The sequence below is a fragment of the Phacochoerus africanus genome, chromosome 11, assembly GCF_016906955.1.
Source record: "Phacochoerus africanus isolate WHEZ1 chromosome 11, ROS_Pafr_v1, whole genome shotgun sequence".
Taxonomy (NCBI): domain Eukaryota; kingdom Metazoa; phylum Chordata; class Mammalia; order Artiodactyla; family Suidae; genus Phacochoerus; species Phacochoerus africanus.
Window position 1 is genome coordinate 47834741 of NC_062554.1, and position 26580 is coordinate 47861320.

General features: G+C 41.5%; 1 protein-coding gene across 3 annotated transcripts in view; it reads left to right on the top strand.

The window, feature by feature from the left end:
- Positions 1-26580, top strand: part of TECTA (tectorin alpha) — a 162625-nt gene that overhangs the window by 70867 nt on the left and 65178 nt on the right. For 2 of the 3 annotated variants that reach the window (XM_047753967.1, XM_047753966.1), the window contains one exon: positions 4176-5758. In XM_047753967.1, coding sequence (XP_047609923.1) covers positions 4176-4494 — 319 coding nt within the window. In that variant the 3' untranslated portion in view covers positions 4495-5758. Of the gene's footprint in view, positions 1-4175; positions 5759-19532; positions 19598-23152; positions 23287-25902; positions 26191-26580 lie in introns of those variants that run through there. The other variant, XM_047753968.1, reaches the window with a different exon arrangement.

The window sequence follows — 26580 nt, forward strand, 5'->3', positions numbered from 1 at the left end:
TCATTCAGGATAGTGGCAAAATTCTGTTCCTTCTTATGCTTTTCAAGTATCCCTCCTTATCTTCAAGCCAGCAGTAGTATGTTAGTCCATCTCTCTGAAGTCCTCTTCTACTGCTAGCTAGAAGAGTTTCCCTGCTTTCAGGGGCTCCTAGGATTAGATTAGACCCATCCAGTTAATCTCCCTATCTTAAGATGAACTGTGCCATATACCATGATATAATCTTGAGAATAACACCAGTGGATTGAGATAATTGGGTTAGCTGAAATTCTGCCCACCGTAGTCATATTAAAGAATTGGGTCTTTATTCTAATGAGTTTTATGTGATTTTAAGTAGAGAAGTCACGTGGTCAAATTTGTGTTGTAGAGCAATTGCTTTGGCTATAATACAGACAAGGGTTCTTTGGGGGCCCCCCCAAAAGTCATGGGAAACCATTTGAAGGAGTATCATTTGAGATTCAGTTACAGATAACAGAAGCTACACTAGTTATTTTAAGAAAGGGCTTTAATACAGTGAATGAGGTGCTTGCGAAATATTTAGAAGTGTTGCCTCCCTAAGATTACCTCTAGAGTGGTACCACAGAACTAGCCTTCCAAGGGCACATCTCCCTCTGCTCCCATTAGCTAAGCAGAGACTCAAAAAGTCGCTGTCCCTGGTGCTGGACCACACCACCATCGCTATGATCTGAGATGAGCAAGCTGCTACCAGGGGTGTTGACTCTAAGAACACGCTGGTGATTTGGAAGCCTCTACCCGAGGTGTTCCCTCCCCGTGTCTGTTTCATCCACTAGCAGAAAGTGAATGTGACTGATAGAAGTTAAATGTGATAAATGGAGCTTTCCCCTATGTAGTGCCGAAAGCATTCTAGAAGGTTGGAACAAATACTGAGGAAACTCATCCAGCTTATGCATCCAAATAAAGCTTTATCAGTCCAGGATATTAATGATAGTAGCTTGACTGTATAAGACAAGTGGACAAGAGAGATGCAGGTAGATTTATGAAATATTTAGAAATGGAATTAATAGGTCATGGCAGTTGATTTGAGTGGGAGAAGTGGAGAGGAGTGATGGAAAGGAATCAGGGTGACTCTTCATTTTATGGCTGGGATAATTAGATAGTTTCTGGTGCCCCCTTTACTGGATAAGAAAGATGAGATGAGAAGATGGTTGGGTAGTGGCAATGAATTATTTCTAGACATGCTGATTTTGAGAAAAGTGAAAGACTTTAGCTTGTCCTAATTTATACGTCATTGTAGATAGACTTGACCAGTCTATCTACTAGCAAATAGACTAGTTTCTGCACATTGATCATAATTTTGTATACAAATATGCTTATGCTTGAGATAAATTTAGTTGATATAGTGTCAAGAGTAAATAAGTCTAGGGTTATAGAATTATTATTTAAGTTTTAGTTTTATGTTTAAATAGATTCAGAGTTTACCACTAGTTCTTTAATTCCATTGTTGAGTAGTGTTTTTCTTTTTTCAGAAAGACTCATGGGTACCCTATTCCCTACATTTTTGTTTCAGAATATTTGCTTGTTAAATTTATTTCTGAAAACAAAACAAAACAAAACAAAAAAACAACCACCAAACTTGGTAAGGTATAATATTTCTGGGTCATGCTTTCAAATTTATTTGGTTGATAATGTGTTGTTTTGCTCCTCAATTTCTCTCACTGGTGCCGAAATCTCCCATTTCATCTCATTCTGTTTATCATTTGCCTTTGAGCTCTTGTTTTATTATATTCATGCAGTTATTAATTTCTAGGCCTTAAATGAGTCTAAGGGCATTTTCTTTTCATTCAGTTATGTTTTCTTTCGGATCGAGTTCTACCTCTGCAGACCTGTTCCTTTCTTTTATTCCTCTTGCTGTGGTATGTCCTTAGTTGCCACTTTGTCTTCTCTTCTTGCTTGTGCTGAAAAGTGGGCACCTCTCTCTAGATAGTCTCTTTTCTGAAACAGTACAAGTAAACTCCCTGACCTCTGCACCATTGTTTCTTTTGTTCCTCCTGGGCAGAGTTGGAGAGCCTGGGCTATTACAATTCTGTCTACTTTTCTGCAGTCTGAAGGGAAAACATCTCTAGACCTGGGTTCAGCTTTTATTTGACCCCTGGTTCTGCTGTCTTTTCCAAGGTTTTTTTTTTTTTTTTAGGTTATAACCTAGTTTCACTTACTGGAAGCCATATTCAGGGACTGGGTGCAGAAACCCTTGGACTTTGAATCCTTTTTTCAGTTCGAAGCCCTGGAGAATTTCAAGTCCTGGTGGTTTTGTTTTTTGTTTGTGTGGGTGGTCTTGTTTGCCATTGCTGAGACCCTGGCATCCCCATAGTGGGATGTCGATTCTGATAATCCCTGAGATGTTTCCTCAGCCTTCCTCCCAGCCAACTCCTTACGCCCTTGGCCCATTTGCTATAAGTTGGGAAGTATTGGTCAAGACATTCAGGATTTTGTTTCCTTACCTTCTTTCGCCACGATGGCTTCTGGGAGTTGAGTTAGGATCTCACAGAACCGCATAGTACAGGCTTTTGGTTCCTTTTCAAAGGTTTTGGCAATAAAGTTGTTCCCTCTTTTCCTGTGTCAGTTGCTGCTGGTAATATTTTACCCTTCTTAAAAAATTGCTATCTGGGGTTCAAGTCTTGGGAGAAGATTCTGTGATCTGTTTCATCCTATCACCACCTTTCCCAAGAAGTTCTTCCTAAATTGATTTCAATCATACATTTTCTAAGAGGAGGGGCCGCGTGTTCCAATAATGTAAGTTCCAGACAGCAGGGATATAATGTTAATGCTTTTTATTTGTCTGCAAACTTAGAATTTACAAAGTGCTTACTCATCTGTTATTTTAGGTAATTCTTATGACTGTCCTATGAGATAGGAAGGGCAGACTACTGTCCCAAACTTGCTAGTAAGGGATCGGAGATCTTAAAGGATTGAGTTGCCGAGTCACACAGATTATTCTAAGATGGATTCAAGATTGTGAAGTCAGATCTTCTGACTACAAGCCCAGTGCTATTTTACCATATCTTCTGCTCCTCTTTTTTTTTTTTTTTTTTTTTCTCTTGGGCCATATCTGCTGCATGCCGAAGTTTCTGGGCCAGGGATCGAATCCCCTCCACTGCAATGGCCCAAGCCACAACCTGCTACTCTTCTTGATGGAAATGACTACCTCTACCTGTGACCACAAACGTCTTCCTACATCTTCAGTGTTCCTGCCAACCTTATTATTATAACACTGATGAAACTGAGTTAAAGCCAAAAGTAAGATGGGGGATGTGGAGGAGTTATTTACAACCACTGTATCCTGATCCTGAATTAACCTCAGTGTGTCTTGTTTATAGTAAAGCTAATATCAGACCTCATCAGCATTTTTCCCTCTCTGGTTGGAGGGAAACCCCTCAGCTTTCTCAACAAAATCAGACCTAGGTCCTCCAAGGCTGGCAGTGGAGACAAGATTTTCCACATGGGATACCTGTCCTCATGGGCCCTACTCTCACCTCTGTCATCCACTTTCCTCTTGGTGTTTGGCTCTTTAATCCTGCCTTGATCAAGGAACTTGTGTTCCTCACTTACCACTTTTTTACAAGAATATATTCTATATACTCTTCCACAAACTCCTTTGTATTACAGTCAACTAGACTGGGCTGGAACATTCACACAAAGCATCACTGAAAATGCTGTTAAAAGTTAACGTACAACTGGATGCTTTTGTTTGCAAGTTCTGGCTTTTCCAGGCATCAGAAACTGCTGGCCTACATTCATGTTCCCATCTGTTACCAAGAACTGTGAGCTTAGATACCTGCTCTCCTTGATGATGACACCCAGGAAAGCAAGTTGTACAGAGTGGTTAGACTTCTCTCTATAACCTTTATAGTGTCTCCTTCTCCAGGTTCTCCTTGCCTCTCTAAGCCTGTTCATACACAAGGCTTTTAGCAGCAGGCATGACGGCCATCTTTAGGAGAATCACTTCCCCTGTCCACAAGGATGTGGACAACCATATAAGATCGCAGATGCTACAACAGTCACCCAAGAGGTACTTAGGGAAGTAGATAGAATATTGGACAAAAGTTGAGAGTAACAGTGTATTTACCTATAGTGCTGAAGAAGTCAATAGTTATGCACCAGTGGCTTAAGCTGTCACTGTTTTGTGTTTTGTTTTGTTTTGTTTTTTTTAATCCTTCTAGGTATCACGAGCTAATCACAAAATATGGGAAGTTGGAGCCTTTGGCAGAAGTGGACCTGAGACCCCAGAGCAGTGCGAAAGTAGAAGTCCACTATAACGACCAGGTGGAAGAAATGAGCATTCGTCTGGACCAAACAGTTGCAGAACTAAAGAAGCAATTAAAAGCTCTAGTGCAATTACCCACTAGCAACATGCTTCTCTACTATTTTGACCATGAAGCACCCTTTGGCCCAGAGGAAATGAAGTACAGCTCCCGGGCCTTGCATTCTTTTGGCATTAGGGATGGAGACAAAATTTTTGTGGAATCCAAGACGAAATAACCTCTGCCAGCCTTGTGAGAACACACACAGTAGGACTTGCAGGGCCTTTGTTCCCATGAGGTTTTCTTCAGGAGGGAGAAGCTTGGTTTGGTTTGGTTTGGTTTGGTTTGGTTTGTTTGTTTTCTTTAGATTTCAGGGGGGTTTTGTATATTTCCCCCTAGAATGGGTAGGGGGCTGTTTTCGGTATTTTCTACCACAGATTTCTTCGGCTCCGCCACCAGAATTGGCCACATCTTCTGTCCCCGTGCCCTCCCTCACGAGAGATGACTAAGCAACCACTGGCTTCTTACTGTGTCCACTGGAATCTGCCTACCACTTGGTCATCATGACCACTTAGGTGTACGTGTGACAATGGCATGAACAGTATATCCTCCCAAGAAGGGTATCTTGCACTTGAATCAGGAAACAAGGAGTCTTTCCAGGAAGAGCGAGCATTCTCTCTCCCAGTTCCTCCTTTTTCCCTCCCTCTCTCTCCTTTCCTTCTTTGGTCCAATTTTTCATTTTGACTGGTGTCTGCACATGTTTACCTAATGGTTTTATTCTGTCCACAATTAACTTCTTATTTCTCAACTTGGGTAATTTTTTTTCCTTCATTTCTCCGTTTTGAAATAATTTAATGTGTTCCGAACCTTTGTCAACCTGATTCTGATCTCAGGTACTCAGTTAGAACTAGTAGCTCCGTTAGGGTCTGGAAGAAGGGCCGATGAAGTGTTCAGACTCCGGGAAAACTGGCTCTTCTAGAAGCCCAGGCACAGCAGTCTGATCCCTTTGTATGTAACAATCTCAATTTTAATGTTCCTCACACAATATATCAACCATTACTGACATGAGATACGTCCAGTTCTTTGCTTTTGGCTTTTTGAATGTGTTTCTTCATACCTATCTATCTTTTTCATTACTTTAAAACTGTTGGGAATGGAGGCCTAACTTTATGAAGAATCCAATAGTGTGATGGATATACATGCCAGGAGAGCTAAGCGTTAGCTAGTAAACTATCTGGAGTGTGTGCGAGGGAGTCCAGTGGGGGGAGTGTGGGAGAAAGTATTGTGACTCTCCTGCCTGTCAGTGTTGGAAGCCTTTGCTCTTGCACTTTGGGTTAGAAGTGGGAAATTTTAGTCAAAGTGAGCTTTGACTCTGGTTCTTCCCTGGGACTTTGCAGTGTCATCACTGAACAATTCTTTTTGTTTTGCATTTCAGTTTAGTTGCTCCTACAGAAGAACAACTCTGACTAATCTATGAGTAAAGTCTAAGTGTCAAAACTTCAGATTTGCCTCCAAGTCATGTTTTTGGGTTTTTTTTTTTTTTTTTTCCAGAAACCTATATAAACACTTTCCTTTAAAAGGTAGTCCTTATCTGCTCTGAAATCTTTTAAATTATTCTTCTAGTCCTTTGTCAATCAATGTAATCTCCTTCTTTAATGTATGTCTTTCTGGATCCACCGTGTTTACAGATGGGAGACTTGAGAAAGACTTAGTGCAACTGGGGCAGAAAATGTGCGCATGAAGTATTTTTCAAAGAATGTAATTGTTACCTGCTTGTGTTTGACCTTTTGACCTTTGTTATATGATTCCGTCCCTCCTACAGCTTCTTTCATTTCTTATGAAATTTTTAGATGACTCTTGTAAACGCTTCACAGATGCGGAGTTGTGTTTATTATCGCTGCTCTTTAAATTGTCCTGTGCCCTGAGAGCAGATGATTATTCTCTTAATGCACTTCAGGTTCAGTATCTGTAAAGCCTTTGACCCAGGCCTCCGAGTCAAATCTACATTGACTGTAACACTGAAGGTGAAAACCAAAGGGTTTAAGGAAGATGAATGAGGCCTGTTCTTCTGCTGCAGGCTTTGTCTTTCAAAATCATAAAAATGAGCAATGGAGAGCCAGGCTGGGTATAGACAAGAATAATTATTTTGCAATCACATTTTCCTGACAGATTTTTGGAAGTGGGGAAAAAAGTGTGGCAACAGTGTCATGAAGATGAAAACTGTGGGTGTTCTGTGTACGTGCGCATGTGCAGATGAGTCTGAGAGAAGAAAAAGTGTCATTGAGCCCGTTGCTTTTGTCAGCCTGGAAAACAGATGCACTCTTATTTTTTTGAGGTTGTGTGACCCCTGAGTGTCCCACAGCAGAAAGCAGAGCGAACGCTTGTGTTACACTTTCTTCACCAGTGGAGTGGTCACAATTAATAAGATATTTTATATATGACAAAGTTTTATGAAATGCTTTTTTACTATTAAGAGACCCGTCCCTTCTGTTATTACAGGACACAGTGTCCGTCAACTGCAGGCATAATTCTTCAGTTACATAGTCGCACATCAGGGGAACTTCTCATTTAATTCAGTGGACGTGGGTGTTTTAGCCATTGTAATTGATTACTCATTGCTGGATAATTTTTGATTGAGACCAGATCTAATGCAATTACCCCTCTTTTAGAGATACAGAACACAAGTAAATGAGAAAAGCTACTTGAGCATGTGTACACGTAGATTTATTTCAGTGGCTGAGTAAAGATGCTGCTTTTGAAATAAAATTGGTGCTGTGTAGACACTTGTAACCAAATTATTTTTATAATAAGCCAAAAAGAAGGAGAGGAGAGACCATGGACTTTTGAGTCTACAAGTTATGCATAATTGATTGTAGCTTATCTCTATGTTCATACTGACTTCATCCAGACTCAGCGAGAGTGTATTGTTGACATTGATGAGGTAAAAGTCTGTCATAGCTGGTATTACAGATAAGCTGCTACAGGCACAGTGTATAGAACATCTCTTTTCTAAAATAGAATTTCTCTTCGGTTATGAAAAACGAAAGGAGTAATAAAAGAACGCCAAGTCAAAACCAAGGCATTCTTTTCACGTGGACATGTAGCTGCTGAAGCCACAGTGGAAATCAGTTTTTGAATTTGATTTGTTGAAACAGTCCAGATTGCTTTAAGGAAAAAAAAAAAAAAAGTTCAGGGTCATATGTCTTCTTTTATTATTGATAGTTTCTGTTGTTTCTACACCCTATTGCCATCATGGCCACAAAATATATAAGAAAGCAGCAGATCTTATATATAACCCTTGTTCTTTTAAGACCTTTGGGTGAAAAGAAGCCCAAAACATGAGCTGTGTGTAACAGAGCCGAATGTTATGATGCTAGGTTTTAAAAGTTTGTTTATTTAAAACAAGAAGTTCCGTTCTAACTAGATGTTTCAGCGACGTTGCCAAATCAGCAGTGTGGTGAACAGGCAACACTTGTCACACCATTTGAGGCTCAGCCTCCACCAGTGCAGGTGTGAGGGTGGCTTGTTCCATGGGAGGTGCTAAGCTCCAGGGTAAACAGACTGCAGAATGGTAGATTGTCTTCAGCAGTGTCATTTCTGTTTATGAATATGATTTTCCCCTCATTTCATGTTAGATTGAAAATGCAAACAAACTGCTTTCAAGAACACCCAGACGCTGTCTGTGTTACGGGGTGTGTTGTAAACACGAATTTTCATAGGTGCTTCCTTCAAATATACGTCCATCGTGGTGATGAAGAGGTACTGGACTCTCTCAGGCTCTTTCCTTGCCAGTTGTCTCCTGCAGTTAATGGAAATATATATTTTATTTTAGAATATAATTTAAACATGAAGGTCTATTCTTTGCACTTTTTATTAATATATATATATAGATAATCTTTAAAAAAAATTAAAAATTCAAGTCCACTTTCTCTTTGTGTTCTGATTTTTTTTTTCCTGGTGTTGTGGGATCAAGATACATGTCCATTTTTGTATAGCAAAAAATTGACAAGAGTGCTCTGGGTGAGTCCCCTGGGGAACTGGCCTAAGCTGGTAAGAGTTTGACTACTTTAACAAACTTAGTTGGAATTTTGCCACAGTTAGAAATTAAAACTGCAAAACAAAGATTCATAGGAAATAAAGCATTTGTGTTAGTAAAGTTTTATACTTCTAACATGTTCTTTTAAGGATAAAAACCTACCTTTGAGATATTTGCCATCTCCTTTTTTAGGTAAGAATCTCATTTTGATGAATTAAATATTTGAGACACTCAAGCAGACACTTCTTTCCTTTGAAGAAGAATATTCTATAAGAATTACGGTTTTGAACACAAACCATATCTGCTTATCAATAATTTCTTGGCAATCTGTTATGAATTAACCTTGTACCAAGAATTAATGTCTTAAGAAGTATGCTTTGTTTCTGTATTTAGAAGACAGGATTTATTAACTTCTTTCTCAATTCTTCAGAAGTGCGTAAATGGAGTTCCTCTTGTGGTTCAGTGGGTTACGAACCCAACTAGTATCCATGGGGATGTGGGTTTGATCCCTGGCTTCATTCCATGGCTTAAGGATCTGGCGTTGCCTCAAGCTGCAGCGTAGGTCACCTGTGCAGCTCGGATCCATCATTACTGCAGCTACAGCTCCAATTTGACCCCTAATCTGGGACCCTCCATTGTGCCCCAGGTGCAGCCCTAAAAAGACAAAAAAAAAAAAAGTGTTTAAGTATCGTGATCTGTTTACATTTAAGAATATTTGTACCTCTTATTCAGATTTCAAAAGAATTAGCATTTTAACCTCTGTGCTAAGTTCTATTTAGTACTTATTATGGACTTCTCTGAGTTCCTGCAAAGTAGACATTTGTCAATACCAATTGGACTGAAAAATTCTATAACTTTCACTAGTTATTAGAATGCATATAAAATAAGGCTAACCTTTGCAGTCACATTTCTCTTTCCAGCTCTTCTCTGGAAAAGAAGTTACCTGTGTTCTCCAACTTAAGACTTGAGGATTCAAATTTAGCTACATAACCTTAAAAACATATAGAGGTCATGATAGATATTAACATAAGTCAACTACTTTTAAGTTTTAAATGTAACTAAGATGTAGGAATTGAGTTAATCCGTGAAAGGAATAGCATACCATATTATATCTGCTTAAAGTGAATTTCTGAATCCTTTCCTTCAAAAATTTGAGAGTTAACACTAAAAATGTTTAGCTCTTTTTTTTTTTTCCCTTGTCTTTTTGGGGCCGCACCCACGGCCTATGAAAGTTCCTAGGCTAGGGGTCGAATTGGAGCCTTAGCCGCTGGCCTATGCCACAGCTCATAGCAACACTGGATCCTTAACCCACTGAGCAAGGCCAGGGATTGAACCTTCATCCTCATGGATACCAGTCGGGTTCGTTACCACTGAGCCACAATGGGAACTCCCGCTTTTTTGTATTTTTAAACATATATACTGACCTATGAAAATGTTCAAATAGATGTGTTTACCTAGATATGTGAATATAATACACGTGAAAATCTTATGCTTTTCTTCGGTGTGATTTAGGCACCTGAGCAGTTTGCTTGCATTCTCTAAGGCACACCTGTTAAGAGAGGAGTAACAAACTCAGAATCCAGGAGGGAGATGAGCCAGAAGCAGATGGAGTTGCTGATTGTGTGAATCAGTGCCAGAGATCCAGGCTTACAATTTTTATTCTCCAATTTCTTCTAAACACTGAGTACTAACAATGAGCATTTATTATCAGCCAGGACCCAATCTAGATGCTCTAACTGTATTAAACCCACTTGGTGTTCACGACATCCCTATGATCCAGCACTGTTCATTAGCCCCATCTTCTTACTTGTGAGGACATCTAGGCTAATTAACTTGCCAAAAGTCACACTGCTGGTAAACGACAGCAGAGTCAGGATTCAAGCCCAAGCAATTTAGCTACAGTTGACGGCTATGCTGTAGTACTTGCTGCTGAAATTCTCCTTCATAACCCTCCACCTCCACATATACTGTTAGTCTTTATTTTTTACTAAAACACCAAAATGCAGTGTTTCTCAATATTCATTTACTGAATTGATTCGCTCTATAGCAATCACTGGTATGACTGGTGGCTCTAAATCCAAATTGGAACTTGTCCTCATTGCCACTTCCAGAATGGTGACATTGTGGTTGGTATCTATTGCCCTCCCAGATCCTCTGAAATGCCATATAAGACACCTCTGATGGTGCTATTGACAAAAACAAATGAACCTGTAACGTGATGCTAAACACAGGTGATTTGCGTTTTCAACCTGAGGACATTCTGGAGCCTTAACACTTTGTTTCAGTGAACAACCAAAGATGAGACAGCTCACTCAGTTTTAACTCAGACTTTTATCGAGGAGGCATCCATGTTCAAGTGAACTTAAATTTGGTGTTTATAGAGGGAAAAAAAATAAGTTGATAATGTAATGGAGCCCATATCAAAGGTTTGGTTATGGGAGAGGACCTGCCTTTGTTCCTTTGTAAAATTCAAGAGAGAGCCTTGTGAAAAATAGAAATATTGCTTACAGGATGGAGGAGGCAGATTATCTATCATGGTCTGCGAGATTTAGATTGGCCCAAAAATCACAATTTCAATTTGCCGAGTCCACAGACTCTTTATACTTGAATGACTCTTTGTCACTGTAAGTCCACAATTAAAGGGGTTAAATAAATAAGAATGAGAATAAGGGGCAGACATTAAAGAATACAGACTAAAGAGAAAAAAATGCTTTCTGAACTACCTGATATATTTGAGGGCAAGTGTAAACTATTCCACTATTAGCGAATACAACTAGGACCTTGGGAATTGCTTTGGTTGTGTTAAAATTTCATTTGGTGTATGTTTCAGTTTGTTTGTAAAAAGACGTCTTTTAAAAACCATTTACATTTAATTTGAAATAGAATTCACATGATTAAAAAATCAAACAATCTAAAGAAGGTATACATTGGAAAATGCCACTCTAAGCCCTCCGCTCCATCTTTTATTGTTTCTTGTGTGTCTTTCCAGAATAAACACAAATAATAACAAATGAGGACACATATTCTTATCCCTTTTATAAAGCAAAGGTGACATATATCACACGCCTTGCTTTCTTCACTTATAATATATCTTGTAGATCTCTTTATAGCAATGCATACAAAATCACCTTACCCTTTGTTTATAGTATAATTATAGTATTCCATTTATGGATGCAATTTATGATTTATTTGACCAATACCTTACTGATAGACCTTTGAGGTTTTCTTCTCTCTCCCAATCTCTCTTTATTTTATTTTTTTTATTTTTTTCAGTTTGCTGTAGTAAAAAAGCATTTGTTCTTTTACATGTTTGAAATAAGTCTGTAGAATACATTCCCGAAAGTGGGATTGCTAGATCAAAAGGTCAGAGTGTTTGTAATTTTGGTAGATATTGCCAAATTTTTCTCCACTGGAGTTACATAAAAAGAACTTTTTTTTTTTAATCGTCATTTTATTTTTTCTTTTTGTCTTTTTTAGGGCATATGGAGGTTCCCAGGCTAGGGGTCCAATTGGAGCTGTAGCTGCTGGTCTACAGCACAGCTCACGGCAACACCAAATCCTTAACCCACTGCAAGGCCAGGGATTGAACCTGCAACCTCATGGTTCCTAGTTGGATTCGTTAACCACTGAGCCACAATGGGAACTCCTTTTTCTGGTTTTATTACTTGTCACAGCCCTGCAAAGTCAAAGACTTGACTGATCTTGGGCTTGATATGTAATTCCTGGTTAGTGCAACCGAGATGGCATTCTTCCCAATTAGGCATACAAATCTAGGCCCTTGAATTCAACACATAAAAGATTTGCATAAGCCTTGCATATCATCTAGCTCATAAGATCTTCCCTTGGAATTTGCAATTTTTAATTGTTGGTGAGTGAGATTTCACTTCTGCAGAGAAAATATGTGTATTATTTATCGTTAACAATGCATGAGCATTTGTTTCAGCTGAGTGCCCTTGAAAAGTGATAGACAAATTTGCCCTAAAACCTTTTGTTTATTGTTTTCCGTAGGCTTTAATCAGAGCTGCTTCTTGCCGTTCAGTGAAATTCTCCTAGAAGAAGTACTTGCTGCTTCTTGGTGAATAGGGAATATAGTGTATTTCCCCCCACCCTACCCCCCGCCCCTTTTCAACTTCATTGCTAATGTGCAAGGACTCACAGATATTTTCTGAAACATTAGATCTGGCATTGCTGTGGCTGCGGTGTAGGCCAGCAGCTGGAGCTCCAATTCGACCCCTAGCCTGGGAACTTCCATGTGCCTCAGGTGCGGCCCTAAAAAGCGAAAAAAAAAAAGAGTCCAAGTCCAGTGTCTACAATGAGTAAGATCAGCACAAAAAGAAATATTACTTAGAGACAAATATATTAATTCCTTGATAAGTTAGGTTCTAGAGCATTTGTGCTACAATATAAACTAATGCTTGCAGTTTGCCATTAAATGATTATTACCATGATACTAGTAAGTATGAAACATTTTAGAAATAATACATCAGGTTTTTAAAATGAGTGCTCTTAAGAATGAAAAACTAACAGACTGCACGATAACCCATTTTATAAATGTTAACCTGGGTTCCCAAGAATGAAAATTCCAAGGCAGTGAGAGAAGCGAACTTCCAGGTACTCTTGAGAACCTTTTCCTTGGGAACGTCTTTACTGTTTAGGAGGAGTCTTCAGGAGCATAATGGTGTTTTCTACATCGGTTCATCTACTTCAAGGCTTCTGCTATGCATAACTACTATTTTCAGGGAGAATGTAAGCATAACCTTAGATATACTCACCTTATCGAGCCAGATCTATCAGGGTGAACATCATTCAATCAGTGGATAAGTGGTAGAAACAACTGTATTACAGACAGAAGTATCTGGAATCTCCGTGGCAGATTAGACAACGAAGCAAAATGATCAGTTGTAAAGGGCTTGTATATTTATCCAAGACACCAATGTTGCAGATTCAGATGTCTGGGAAGCAGATGCTAAGGTGGAGCTAGGAGTGCAAAAGCTTTGTTGAAGAATAAGACCTGTGAAAGAAAAGAACAAGAAGGAGGATGGGGTGGGGGTGTGGAGGGTGGGCATCGTACCCTGCCGCAGAGCTGACAAGTCTGCAAGCCCAGGAAGATGCTCTGGAGCAAAGATTTCCTACTAGAGGAGTCCCATCTATTAGAGTAGTCCTTTCACCAAAGCTTTTCTCCGTCATTGATTGAGGAACCCAAGAAGAACATGACCTCAGGCTTGAACACTGATGCAGATAGCAAGGGAATCAACTTTTGTCAGATCTTGGCTAACTATACTCCTTGTAACTGGAAAGCAGTCTTTTCTTGCAAGTGGATCTGAGTGATGACCTTTGTATCTGCCACAGTCCAGCCCAAGCAATGTGTAGGTGGAAATTCTCCAACCCTGATCAGGGCCAGCTCCTCTGGGGCCCTGGCGGGCCTTACTTCCTGAGGGGAGTCTTAGAACAGGGAGGTTAGGGCGATGAACCACAACCCCGTCACTGCCGTTCTTCTATCACCTCTGCTGGTCTTGGTGGTTTACCTAGTGGTTTCTCCTGAGTGCAAACTCCTGGGGAGTGTGGTAATTCTCGAGGAGGCTGCTTAGACTTGGGTTGCTGCACTTGTCCATCACAGTCACAGTTGGGCAAGGGAGTATCAAGAGCCACCAAAATGGGTCATCTGAGTTCCACACATCTCAACACCTTGAACCTGTGGTACAGCTCTGCCTCTTCCTGCTCCTAAAGAGTCAGGGACTCCTGAAGAGATGGTGACTCAGTTTTCCTGATCAGGAGCCCAAGGGACCCGGGTGGCATCACAGCCATACCTTGTAGTGGAGTAAGACCTTGCCGTGTCCCCAGGTGAGAGTGTGCCTTCTTGAGAACCCGAATGTCAGACTCGGTGCAACCTAGAGACTAGGGGTTGGGAAGCCAAAGTCCCTCAGTCATCACTGGGAGTGATGGCAGGTGGGGCCACCCTTGCTTCCTCACCTCAGTCCCTGAACCCATGTTTACTTCCTACTGGAAATCTTCCATAGTCTTGGGCCTACACTCATATCCCCTTTGTTTGTAAAGTGGGTTCTTTAATCAGATGATCTTATGCGTAGAATTCTATGCCTGTGGATCAGGCCTTCTGCAAGCCTCTTACTAGCAGTGCTGGCTGAAACCCTGTGGGCAGGAACGACATACATGTATCCAGAATATAAGTCTATTCCTGTGATAAGGAACCAGTGGCCCTCTCAGGGTGAAAGTGGTCCGGTGTAGCCATTTTGCCACCAAGTGGCCAGTTGGCTTCCCTGAGAAACAGTGACAGATTTGGGGCTTGGCTTTGATCTCTCTTATCAGCAGGTTGAACCTTGAGAAGCCAGGGTAGCCAAGCCAGGCTTGCTAAGTGGGCATTCATGCTCTTGGGCCCCTGCCTAAGCTCCATCCTTGCTGCTGTGGCTACTTCATACATGTGCCTGTGGTGACAACACTGACAAAGGCTGCCTCACCTCCACTGGCCAAGCCAGGTTGTCTCCTCAGTTATTTCGTCCCTCTCCTGTGGTGAATGCTTTCTGGTGGGTGTTAGCAGAGGACACAAAGGTCTTCATAATTTGAGTCCATTCCTGTCTGTCTATCCACATGTCTCTACCTCGGGGCCTCCTTGCCACTGATTTTCCAAGCCTTTTCTTTCCAGGACCTTGTCCAGCAGGCTCTGTGATTCTCCACTGCCTACGAGTTTGTACATGTTCAGACCACTTCTCCTTTGACACAAAGTATAAGATATAATGTCCGCAATTCCATACATTGGGAAAATATCCTTCCATCATTTTCTTTCAGGGCCACACCTGAGTGAGGCTGTGACGTAGACGCTATATGCTTTAGGCTTGCATTCACGTACCAAGCCAATCCATCTGTACACCAGGCTTCAGCTTTCTCATCCTCCTTTAGCTTGTCGTGTGCAACGCCCACCTTGCCCTTCACTTATGACTGTATATGTGATCTTGGTTTGGGGGGACAGGGTAACTAATGCATTTCTGGAAGATGACATGGAGACTGGGCTACCTAGTCAGGCAGCTTGCCCACTGCCAGTCCAAGATATACCATCTCCATCTTAGGCTAGATTGCTACTGGGCCCCTGTGACTTTATGACTTGATGGATCCAACAGGGCCTGGTTCATAAAGGGAATTACTGGATACATGTATCTTGGTCAAATGTTCTATCACAGGGTTCATTTGCATACCAGGAGCTGATTTTCAGGAGGTGTGTGATTTTTTTTTTTTTTTTTTTTTTTTGCTGCTGATACCATGACCTGGTTCCAGAACTTCAGGGACCTGCATTGTGGTTCTCTCACTGGGGTTCGTCATGAACAGCACTTCCCATCTTTTTCTGCTGCTGACACCGCCAAGAGCAAAGCATCTCCTGAACATGTGACCCAAGTGGCAAGGTTGCTTGCATGACACTCTGGAGCTGCTGCAAAGTTCTTTTCATGCTCTCAATCCAAGGCAAAGCTGGCTGAATCCCATGTTCCCTGGGGGGAGGCGGGGGTTGCCCCAAGAAGAGTGCGCCTGAAGGAGCCCATAGCTGGAGGTTGTCGGCCAACTGCACTTTACACTGCATCATTTCAAGCTAGCCCAGACCTGACTGTCTCTTTCACAAAGATGTAAGAATCCTAAGAAAACAAAACCGACCAGCATATAAAGTTCATTTGACTTGTTTTTAGGGCTTCTATTTTTTTGTTTTGTCTCTGTTGCCTGAGCTGTCTTTCCTTCTGCCTAAAAAGCAGCATCGATTTATGCCATCTTTACAAAACACAAATTGTCTTGGGTTACTACCTTTAAGCCACACCTACTCCACTTTGGTCTAAATCTTGTCAAATCTTGGCTCGCTTTCTCCCTTCCACAAAATAAGCCTGCCAGCTGACATGGCAGAGAAAAAGAGCTCATGTCATATATTTTTTTCCCTCTGTGATTCCTGAATGTACACCCAGAATGCACACTTACTGACTGGATTCCCAGGCCGGCCAGCCATAAGCCAGACCAGTCTCCCCTGAAGCTCCTGGGCCTTGCTCACACCCAGATTCCCAAAGTCATTCTGACTCATTTATGCTGCCATCTTGTGCATCTGGCTATGCCCAGGTGGCTTTATCCCAGGAGCAGCCCCACACCAAGGAGGATGAAGCATTTCCTAGGGGTCAGAAGGCTGAGATATAAATTCTGTGAGCGCATTGAAGAAAGAAGACCAAAGCAATTATTATGCCACTAGCAGTTTTTAAAATAGAACCAACTGTTTTGCTTCACGACATTTAGGTTGACTACTGGGCTAAAACGGTAATAAAGACTGGGCACACAGAATGCTTTGTGAGGTGAGTCTTAGGATTTGAGTTTAATTTTATTTTGAACAGGCACCCCCTCAAAATCAGATTTTGTATTACATAAACATTGCCTTTTGGAGGAAGACAGTCATTTGACATTTGTAAGGCAGTGTATGTGGAGAATTCACAATACTGGTGAGAGAGTAATCTTAACGAGTAAAGCCTACCACAGGCTTTTGGAAAAATATTGACTAATTTAGACAAAAAAGTGAGTTCTCTGAACCTCTCATCTGTTTTAGGACAACTTACCCTAAACTTGAATTATGGTTTTTGATGCAATTGGTATTTAAATGTCTGATCAGATCAGAGAGCAATTTGGGGCAATCTTTAAATTCCCATGGATTTACAGAGGTTTTTTTTCCTGCTATGTTCAAATGCTTTCTTTTTTCTTTTCATTCTTTCTTTCTTTCTTTTTTTTTTTTTCTTTTAGCAAATCTTACTTTAAAATATTTTGGACAGTATACCTGGTTTCTGCTTTAGCCAATGTTTCTCATTCTGCATTGAACCCAACACGTTTTTACCTTGTTTGAAATTCTTACTGCACATTTTTTTCAGGAGGGGTCCATCTAACCCCCCACCGCCACCCCCCAGGACCCTCACTGGGCCTCTGTGGAGATTTCCAGAGCCCAGTTTGGTTTTTCCCTTGTGAAAATTCATGCCTCACTCTGGTTACCTCGGTCCCTGGCGCAGCCCCCTGCCCTGCGGTGTGTCAGAGGGAAAGGGCAGGCATAAAACCTAGGAAAGTCTGAGAAAGTTCCTTTAAATACTTCACGCTTACCTGTGAAAAAACAGAGTAGGGCCTATCTGTGGCAACTGTTCAAAACCAGAGAAACAAAAAAAAGACTTTAGTAGAAAACCAACTTCATTTAAATGTTGGAGGCAGCAGCTTTGTTTGGCGTTTGAATCCCATGCTGGTGGATGCTAATTCTGTAACACTATACAGTTGGCTTTTTTTTAGGCACAAAGGTAGAAGGGGGGTTTCTTTTGTGTTTTTCAGTGCAAAGTGATTCCGATCAGAAAGGCCCAAGGTTTCAGCTCCAAGTAACTGACATTTCCATCTGAATCTACTTTTTTTTTTGAAGGGGGTGGGGGCAAGGTCTAGTTTTTCAGGAAAAGAACCTCTCTACGCAATCCTGAAACTGATCTTTAGATTTACTTTTCCTTAATCAATAGAAAAAACTTGATTGCAACTCAACACTTATCTGACTCTAGCGCAAGACTAACTGAATTTTTGGTTTTAAGAGTAGGGGATTCAGACATCATTTCAGGAATCAGAAATAATTGGCAGCAAGTGGGGGAGAACTGACATGAATTCTTGTTTTACCTAATTTTTTCCTGGTTTACCAAGATTTGGCTTAATATTTCCGACTCAATTCCTCCAGTCTCTACAGAACAGGTTAGTGATATTTTTCATAAATACAAATATTTAAATGAATCCTCCTTCCTTGCTCTCTGAACTGTTTCCCTAAGGACTCCAATCTTAACCTTGCCTGGCATCTCCTTCTGCTAAAAGCTGTGTGTGAGCTCTGCTAAAGTCTCCGTCCCATTTTCAGCAAAACTGACTAATATTTATTATGTGCTTGAGATTTCAATGTGGATGCTTGACAACCGAAGATTTACAATAAAACTCACAGAGGCGGTTCACTGATTTTCCGTGGAAGTTTGGCTGGAGAATTGTGATAGCTTCAAAGAATAAGAAAAGGGTTTTTCTTTTTAAGAATACTGTGGGGAGCAAACTTCACGATCTATACTGGGTTCGGAGGCAGGTGTATGTATAACTTGGAGCTTGCATTTCGGCCTTACAGAGCAGCACAGACCGTCCAAGGATAAAGCCACCAATCGAACTAATTATAACTAAAATTAATGAGTAAAACAAGTTCACTTATGTGATGTTCTTTCTCTAGTGAATTTGCTGCAACTACGAACTTGCTTGTGTACTGGATTCTATTTTTATTGTCATTCCAAGGGACAAGTTTCTTTTTTAAAAAAAATTACATGTCTATTACTCATTTCACCTACGGAAAGTCAGTGGACGACAGTCTTATACTGCCATGGCTCTGGTCAGTTCTTCTAAATGATAGATCGGCTCCATACTTTAGAGAAGGTGATGGCTGACTCTAAATCTTCCTATCTGTAGGACCACATTGGGTTTTAATCGATTTTATTTGATCCTGAATGAGAACTGCTGTGAAAATTGGGAGGGCCTGTGGCGTTCCTGTTGTGGCTCAGTGGGTTAAGAACCCGACTATTATCCATGAGGATGCAGGTTCAACCCCTGGCCTCGCTCAGTGGGTTAGGGATCCTTCGTTGCCGCAAGCTGCGGTGTAGGTCACAGATGCCGCTCAGATCTGGTGTTGCCGTAGCTGTGGCGTAGGCCGGCAGCTGCAGCTCTGATTCTACCCCTAGCTCAAACCTCCGTATGCCCAGGGAAGGCCCTTAAAAAAAAGTAAAGAAAAAGAAGAAAGAAAGAAAAAGAATTTAAAAAAAGAAAATCAGGAGAGCCTGGTTTCATAGAGGATGGATGTCTGTTCTAGGGTCAGAACAGGCATCTTTAGATTCGGGTCCTGTTTTCCAGTGCTTTAGTAGCTCGAGAGTAGTTGCCTTTCCTTTTACTCATTGCCAAGCTTATTGATTTTATATAATTTCCTGACAATTTGAATAATCCTCCTACACCTCCAAGCGGCTTCTCATGGGGGAGTCTAATTTGTTCGTGAAGTGTTGAACTTAGGAGGCCCTGCCAGCAACCAGGACATTTCAGCCTGACTCAGAACTGTTGATGTTGTTATGTGAATGTTCCATGGCGGTTGTGATGTGTCTTGGGATTTGCTACCAAACACATCTGGTGTTCTGTTTACTCTGGCAAGCTAGGGATTTTTTTTTTCCTTTTTCTTTTTAAAATTCCAGGATGAATTATTCATCTTTACTTAAAATTTGGGTCTCTTTCATCTTCGCACTTGTACGGCACCAAGGTGAGTACTACAAAATTTCATAAAACTCTTGATTAGCATACTGTTGAATTTATACTGAGACATTTTTGTTGGAACTGTAATTTTCAGGGCAGGTGTACATGTGTCTACAGTTACAACAAGAAAAATGTAAATTAAATTCTGTTGTCAAGGGCAAAATACATTAACTTTGAATGATGTTCACTTGTGTTCCTACTTTTTCTTATTTAACTTCCAACACAATTTGTATATACCAGGTTAACAGAGTAGGTCTTTAAGATAATGCAGATTATTTTCATTAAAATTATACGTATAGGTGTTCATGCATCTCAGTTCTGATGATTGATTCCAATGAAGGCATTTCACTTAAGGCACAGTGAATACACTGTGCCATAATAATACACTTGTTTAAACCCAAATCAGGACATTCCAAAGGCATTGATGTCAGGAACTTAAATATCAGTGGCCATTTACAATGGCCCCAAATCTAAAACTGCAAGTGGAATAAGAACATTTTTTTTTTTTCTTCAGTGACTCTTTCTTTTTCTCTGTGTAGCATTCACCCCCGGTCAGTGCATTGTCATATACATTTCTTTCTGCTGTTTTTGAATTTTCAACAAGAAAGGTGGGAGCTCCATATGGATTTGAAATTTTTATGGCTAAAATTCTAAAGCCTCTTTCTTCGTTTTTTTGTTTGTTTGTTCAGTTCAGCTGACGCATGATTACAAGTCCGAGTAAACAGATCTATAAAGTATGGGGTCCCTCCCCTTTTCCTAGGGCTGGATACTTTTAAGCAGTTGCAGCATGCAAGCTATAGTGCAAAACCCGGCAATAATGATCCCACTGCCTCTAACCTCTTACTCCTGCTCTAAGAAAATATGTCTGGGAGTTCCCCTTGTGTCTCAGTGGTAATAGAGCCAACTAGTATCCATGAGGATGTGGGTTCAATCCCTGGCCTCGCTCAGTGGGTTAAGGATCCGGTGTTGCCGTGAGCTGTGGTGTAGGTCGCAGACACGGCTCAGGTCTGGCATTGCTGTGGGCTGTGGTGTAGGCCAGTAGCTGCAACTCTGATTTGACCCCTAGCCTGGGAACCTCCATGTACCTCAGGTACAGCCTTGAAAAGCGCAAAAAAAAAAAAAAAAAAAGTATATATGTGTGTATATATATATATATATATATATCTTATCTGATAGGGAAAGGTAAAGTTCTAGGAACATAGTTATGTTTATTGAGAAATCCCTGATCTCAACTCGGCATGGGTAAGGAGATTCTTTCTTTTATGAGCTCTGATTCTATAGACCTGACATGCTGTTGACAAGTTATAGTTCTGTAAGAGTAATGGCGTCTAAGGTAGAATTTACTACAGTTGAAACCCACTCCCTTTTATTAAGCGCCTTTTTTTTTTCATTCAACAAGTATTTGTTAAATATTTACAATATCAGATATCTTGATTATTTGTATTCTTAAAATTGAAAAAAAAAATGTCCATTCTTTCCTGTTCAAAAATCATAAACTAGTTAGAGTCATTCATGAAGAAATGAATCTTGCAAATTTGCATTACCTTCGGAGCAAAAGGAGAAGTTAGGGACAGCTCTTTGACCATGGTTTTCTGTCTTCTCCAGAAGGGGTATGGATTTTCCATTTCCTAGGCAGATTGGCCAGCACTGCTCCAAATACCAATTAATCCTTTCCATTAAAATGATTGTAATTCAGCTTGAATTTTGAGGCCTGATTTACACTTGGGCATCACTCCTATAAATTTCCCCCTGAAGGATAAATAAATCCATAACAAGATTTGATTTATTATTATTAATTTGAAAAACTCGATTACCCTTCAAGTTTAATAAGTACCTGTGTACAATATTGTGATAAGGATTATAAAGAGTTTTTTTTTTTTTAAGTTTTCTTCCTTTTAGGAATTTGGAATTAGTTACTCCTATGTAATTATGAATGTTAGAGAATCCTTTTTTGTCCACTGGTTGTGACATTAAATAAAGCATGCGGGCGGAGTGCTCCTGTGATTAAACTAACAGCACCTCCTAAAGGTTCACTTTGGGAGTTCCTTAATGATGGCATAGCGGGTTAAGGATCCGGTATTGTCTGGATCCCCTGACCATAGGAACTTCCACATGATGCAGATGCGACAAAAAAAAAAAAAAAAAAAGTTCACTTTGATGGGATTCCCAGAGACATCTGCAGGTTGGGGAACAATGCTATGCTATAAGCAATGACAGCTAGGCTAGTTTTCCCCCACTTTCCTCTAATTTTAGCCGTTGGAAACAGATGAGCTTTGCATCCAGGCAGACCTCCTCTCGTTCCCTGCTCCAGGAGGAGAGAAGCTGGCACTTGGCTGGGCACAGCTGAGCTGCTATCTGCTCACTAAAGGCTCCCAGAGGAGCAGGGCAGCCCTTGGCCAGTTGCTCACTGCCTATCGGTTCCATCAGCACAGAGCAGGGACTTTCCCAAGGAGAGGCCCGACCGGAGGATGGGGCATCTGTACCCGGGTTGCAGGTGCCTCCAGAACTGTCAGCAGAAGCCCCAGATGGATTTGCCACTGTCCCTGAAAACTAATAGTTTTTAAATTGGAAGAAAAGATGGTGTTCTTTTTCCACCCAAGAAACAAAAGGATCTGTCCTGGCAGAGAAAAATTCCATCGTAAGTGTAGATTATTTCATAGCTGCCATTGGGCCTGATCATCAGTAATGGGGGAACTGTGTCATTGCTCTCACTGGACTGGGCCAACCTGTGCAAGAGTGTGGATAAGAAACTTCTGAGAGACAAGCCAGGTGGCCAGGAGAGGTGGTGACTCGGTCACAGGAAGGGAGCTGTGTGGCTGTGTGATGATGCTCACCCATGACTAGGATGATAAGTGCGAGCCCAGAGTCTCCTTCCCAGGGAGTTCACAGAGGCCCACCCTCCCCTGCCGCGGGGGACCCCACGTTTGTCTTTGTGAACAGGAGCCGCGTAGAGAGACTTCTCCTAGGGCCGGAGCTCAGTCAAGGTTATTCACAGGCCAGTTACTACAAACCCTCTCCTCCCCTTCTTGTCCCAGATCCAACTATTGTTTGTCTCCTCCGGGATCTGGTATCTTCTCTTCTTGTGTAGCAAGAGGAAGGGGACTCCTTTCAGGAAAAAGCTTTGACAGTAGAGTTCTTGAGCTCGAGGGAGTTTCATAGCCACTGCCGTTAACACTCTCTGTATGTTGCCTTCTGATCAGGGACCCAGCCAGCCACGCCCAGCCAGACCCAGAGGCACCTCTCAGGGCTCTGAGAGCTCCAGGCAGGGCTGACTTCACAACCTTCCAGCCAGTTTTAACCACTGCTCTCGCCTAAGTGTATGGAAACATTGAAAGGAAGCATGATGGGATTTCCCGTGACTGTCATTCCACGCTCCCCTTTCCAGAGGCAGGAGAGGACGCACTGTGTCCAGCTGAGGTTTAGGGAAGATGAAAAGGCAGCCTGGCTAGCATTTCATTTGTAAGACTTACTGAAAGGAGCTGGCTTTTGTGGGTGGGAGGGGAGCCGCTTGCCGAACGAAAGAGGGACCTGCCATCCATCTAACCATCATCTCTCTTGACAGTTCAGCCCAGGGAGCTCATGTATCCATTTTGGCAGAATGACACCAAAACCCCTAAAGTAGACGATGGAAGCTCATCTGAGATTAAGTTGGCCATGCCCATTTTCTTCTTTGGCGTTCCTTACCGCACTGTCTATGTAAGTGGAGAAGCGGCCCGGCTGTTGCTCTATGGCTCCCCTTTGTTTGTCATTAAGGAAAATGATGTTAAATACCTTCTTCCAGGGCCCCGGGAATGGAGGATTTACTGACAGCCCAAAAGAGGAGTTCTGAGATTTCATGAGCTGATAGGCTTTATGATTAAGAAAGTCAAAGGTATACTTAATGGCTAATGTTCACAGCAGAGGAGTATACAGGGCAATAAATTGCTTCTGTGGGTGACTAAACACAGGAGTGAAACAGAGGCCCCAATGCCACAAACATTATTTCTGCCACTAGACAAGATAAAAAGATACAGTGAACCACAACAGGAGCAGTATCATTTTTCTCTCCCTTCTGGAGTTATGAAAACTTTAGGCGTCTGCCGTTCTTAGGCTCCCTACCAATCTGGAGCAGAGTCAGAGGAGAGTGGGGGGGGTGTTAATCAGCTATTATATAAAAGTCATTTGCTGCATGGGCCACCCTCATTGGGTCTGAGATATAGCTCACGGTCTCATTGTCACAGCTGCAGGAAGAAATGGTACCATTTGCCATCAGAGCTTTTCTGGGCACCTGTGTTCTCAGGTGATTTTTCATTTTTTGATTGTTGGGTTTATTACTAGTGAGATTACTGCACACTGGCAAGAAGGCTCAGAGCTACTGAATCTTGTCTTGATCTTTGGCCTTAAAGAATTAGGAGAAGCAATGGTAGGTAATATCACATCCCATTCTATGTTCTGCCCTGGAGGAAGAAATGGAACTCCAAGCACCTCCTTCCCTGGCCTGCATCTGGGACCTCTGTCTTCCCCCCAGCTTCTGATTTATAGCTCAGGGCTGACTCCTGTTAGAAAAGAGTTCCTTCTTCCATGATGTAACCCATGGTCCTTGAACCAGCAGCTTCAGTTGCACCTGGGCACTTGCTAAAAATGTCACTTCTCAGGCCCCACCCAAGACCAGAAACTCAGAGAGGGGGCCCAGCAATCTGTGTTCTAACAAGCCCTCTGGAGGATTCTGATGCCGGCAAAAGTTTGAGCACCACTGCTCTTAACCATAGAATATAATCAAAACACGTCTGAGTCATCACTACTTCAGCCAGTCTGTGTGTTTTAATGACACCATTATTCCCTAGAAAACACATTGCTCTGGCATCCTGATGTGTCTTTTAAGCTCTACTTGCAGTAGAGCCTCCTCAGCCTGTGACAGCTGATTGTAAGTTTCAGAATGTGTTGACCTGATTTTGGAAACACTGAGGGATGTACAGATTTGCATCTGGAAGCCTCGGTCTCCCAGATGGCTAGAACATGTGTATTTAGTAAAGCTCCTCTTTCTCCTCCGTTGTCCTATATGACATGGAGTCTGAATAATTCTTACCTTTGCGGAAGGAGGGTCCCTAATTTGGAGCAGGCTTATTTGAGGACACGTTGTTCCCTGGGTGTCCAGCACTTAGAGTTGTACAGTCCTATTCAAGCTTCTGGATTGTTTGCTGTTACTTTTAGACAATAGACTCTTAATGTCCTTGTAGGTGGGTCTCCAGCTTCCTTTCTAAACCCCACACCCTTGCTTCTAAAATAGGTTGACATACCAGGTACTGATAACTTACCTCTGGGATCTAGGTCCCTGTTAATGTCCATAATATAATGAATTAATATGAACCTAACAATTGAATATTTCTGTATCGAGGAATTTCAAGTATTCCCATTACAGACATTCCTGCTGTTGAAGCCGTATAAGTCCTAGGATTAAAACAGCTTTATCTACAAACATACAGAAATGCAGACACAGGCAGAGGCAAATTGTTTACAGGTCCTGTATTTGAATGTACGTATCGGCTTATTATTTACAATAAGATTTAGACATTTAATGAGTTTACTAAGCCATTTGCAAATCATGAGGAAATCACCATAAGATAGTCATTTACATTATACAATGGAAAGTATTCATGTCTCCATTTTCGTGCAGAGATTGTACAAAGAAACCATCAGACTACAAGAGCTGTCATGGAATTAGGCATCTGTAGGTTGTAACCTTGTTCTGGGCAGAGTGATTGTGACATCAGTGGAAATCCCCTAGATGTTTCATCCAGAGAGGAATATGGGTCATCCTGCAATCTGAGTTTGATGATGGTGTATTTGTTTTATCTTTTACTGACCCTCCTTTCATCATGTAATAGGAATCAAGGTCTCATATAGAGCACCTCAGCTTTTTAATTTAACTTTTTGCTTTCATGCTTTTTTGGTTTGTTTGTTTTCCTAGTTTGCGTCTGTAACTCTGGATTTTATTTATTGCCCACAGAAGCCACTGCTTAGCCCCCCCACACACACACAATCCAGTAGCGTTTGATAAGTGTAAATAAAAACAGGAACGAGAACATGAAAATGAGACTGATTATTAATAAGAAATGAATCTGACTACAAATTGAAAGTGAAAGGAAACCAATGAGTTTGTCTGGAAGTAAACAAACCTCCTGGTTGAGTAGTGGAAGCGCTGTCAGCAGGTTCTCACCCAGTGGCTTAAAAGTTGTTCCCATTCATGTGATTAGGCGAACGTCTGTCTTGGTTATGACTCTGACATTGTCGTGGCCTCAGATCCACTGTGCAAAACCTCTCTCCTTTTTGTAGGTCAATAACAACGGCGTTGTTTCCTTCAACGTGCTGGTGAGCCAGTTCACGCCCGAGTCCTTTCCCCTGACGGATGGGAGGGCCTTCATTGCCCCATTTTGGGCAGATGTGCACAATGGAATTCGAGGCGAGATCTATTACAGAGAGACCATGGACCCTGTCATCTTGAAAAGAGCCACCAAGGACATCAGGAAGTACTTCAAAGACATGGCAACCTTCTCTGCCACTTGGGTTTTCATTGTGACATGGGAGGAAGTCACGTTTTATGGAGGGAGCAGCACCACCCCTGTAATCATTCACATTTTCCGTTTTCCACTTCATACCCTGACACCTAATTCTTGTCCGTCTTCACTACTGTGAAGGAGTCTAATTGTTAGAGCTGAAGAATGTCAGTTTCCTTGAGTTAAACTGATGAGTCTTGCCACCCACTTCCCAGGAACCAGAGGCAGCTATCACACCTAAGCTGTCCAGTCAGCTGTAATATTTCAGAAGATCTGTCTTCCCCATCACGAATCATTACAAATGTCTAAAAAGAAGCCCTCCACAATTTCCTTACAATAGGTAACATCCCTATTTTGCAGGAGAGTGATTGAGGCACTGAGACCCATAGGATTAGTTACCCATCAGCAACCCAAAACTCCCCTTTTCTTGCCAAAGGCACAACTGCCTCTCTTCATC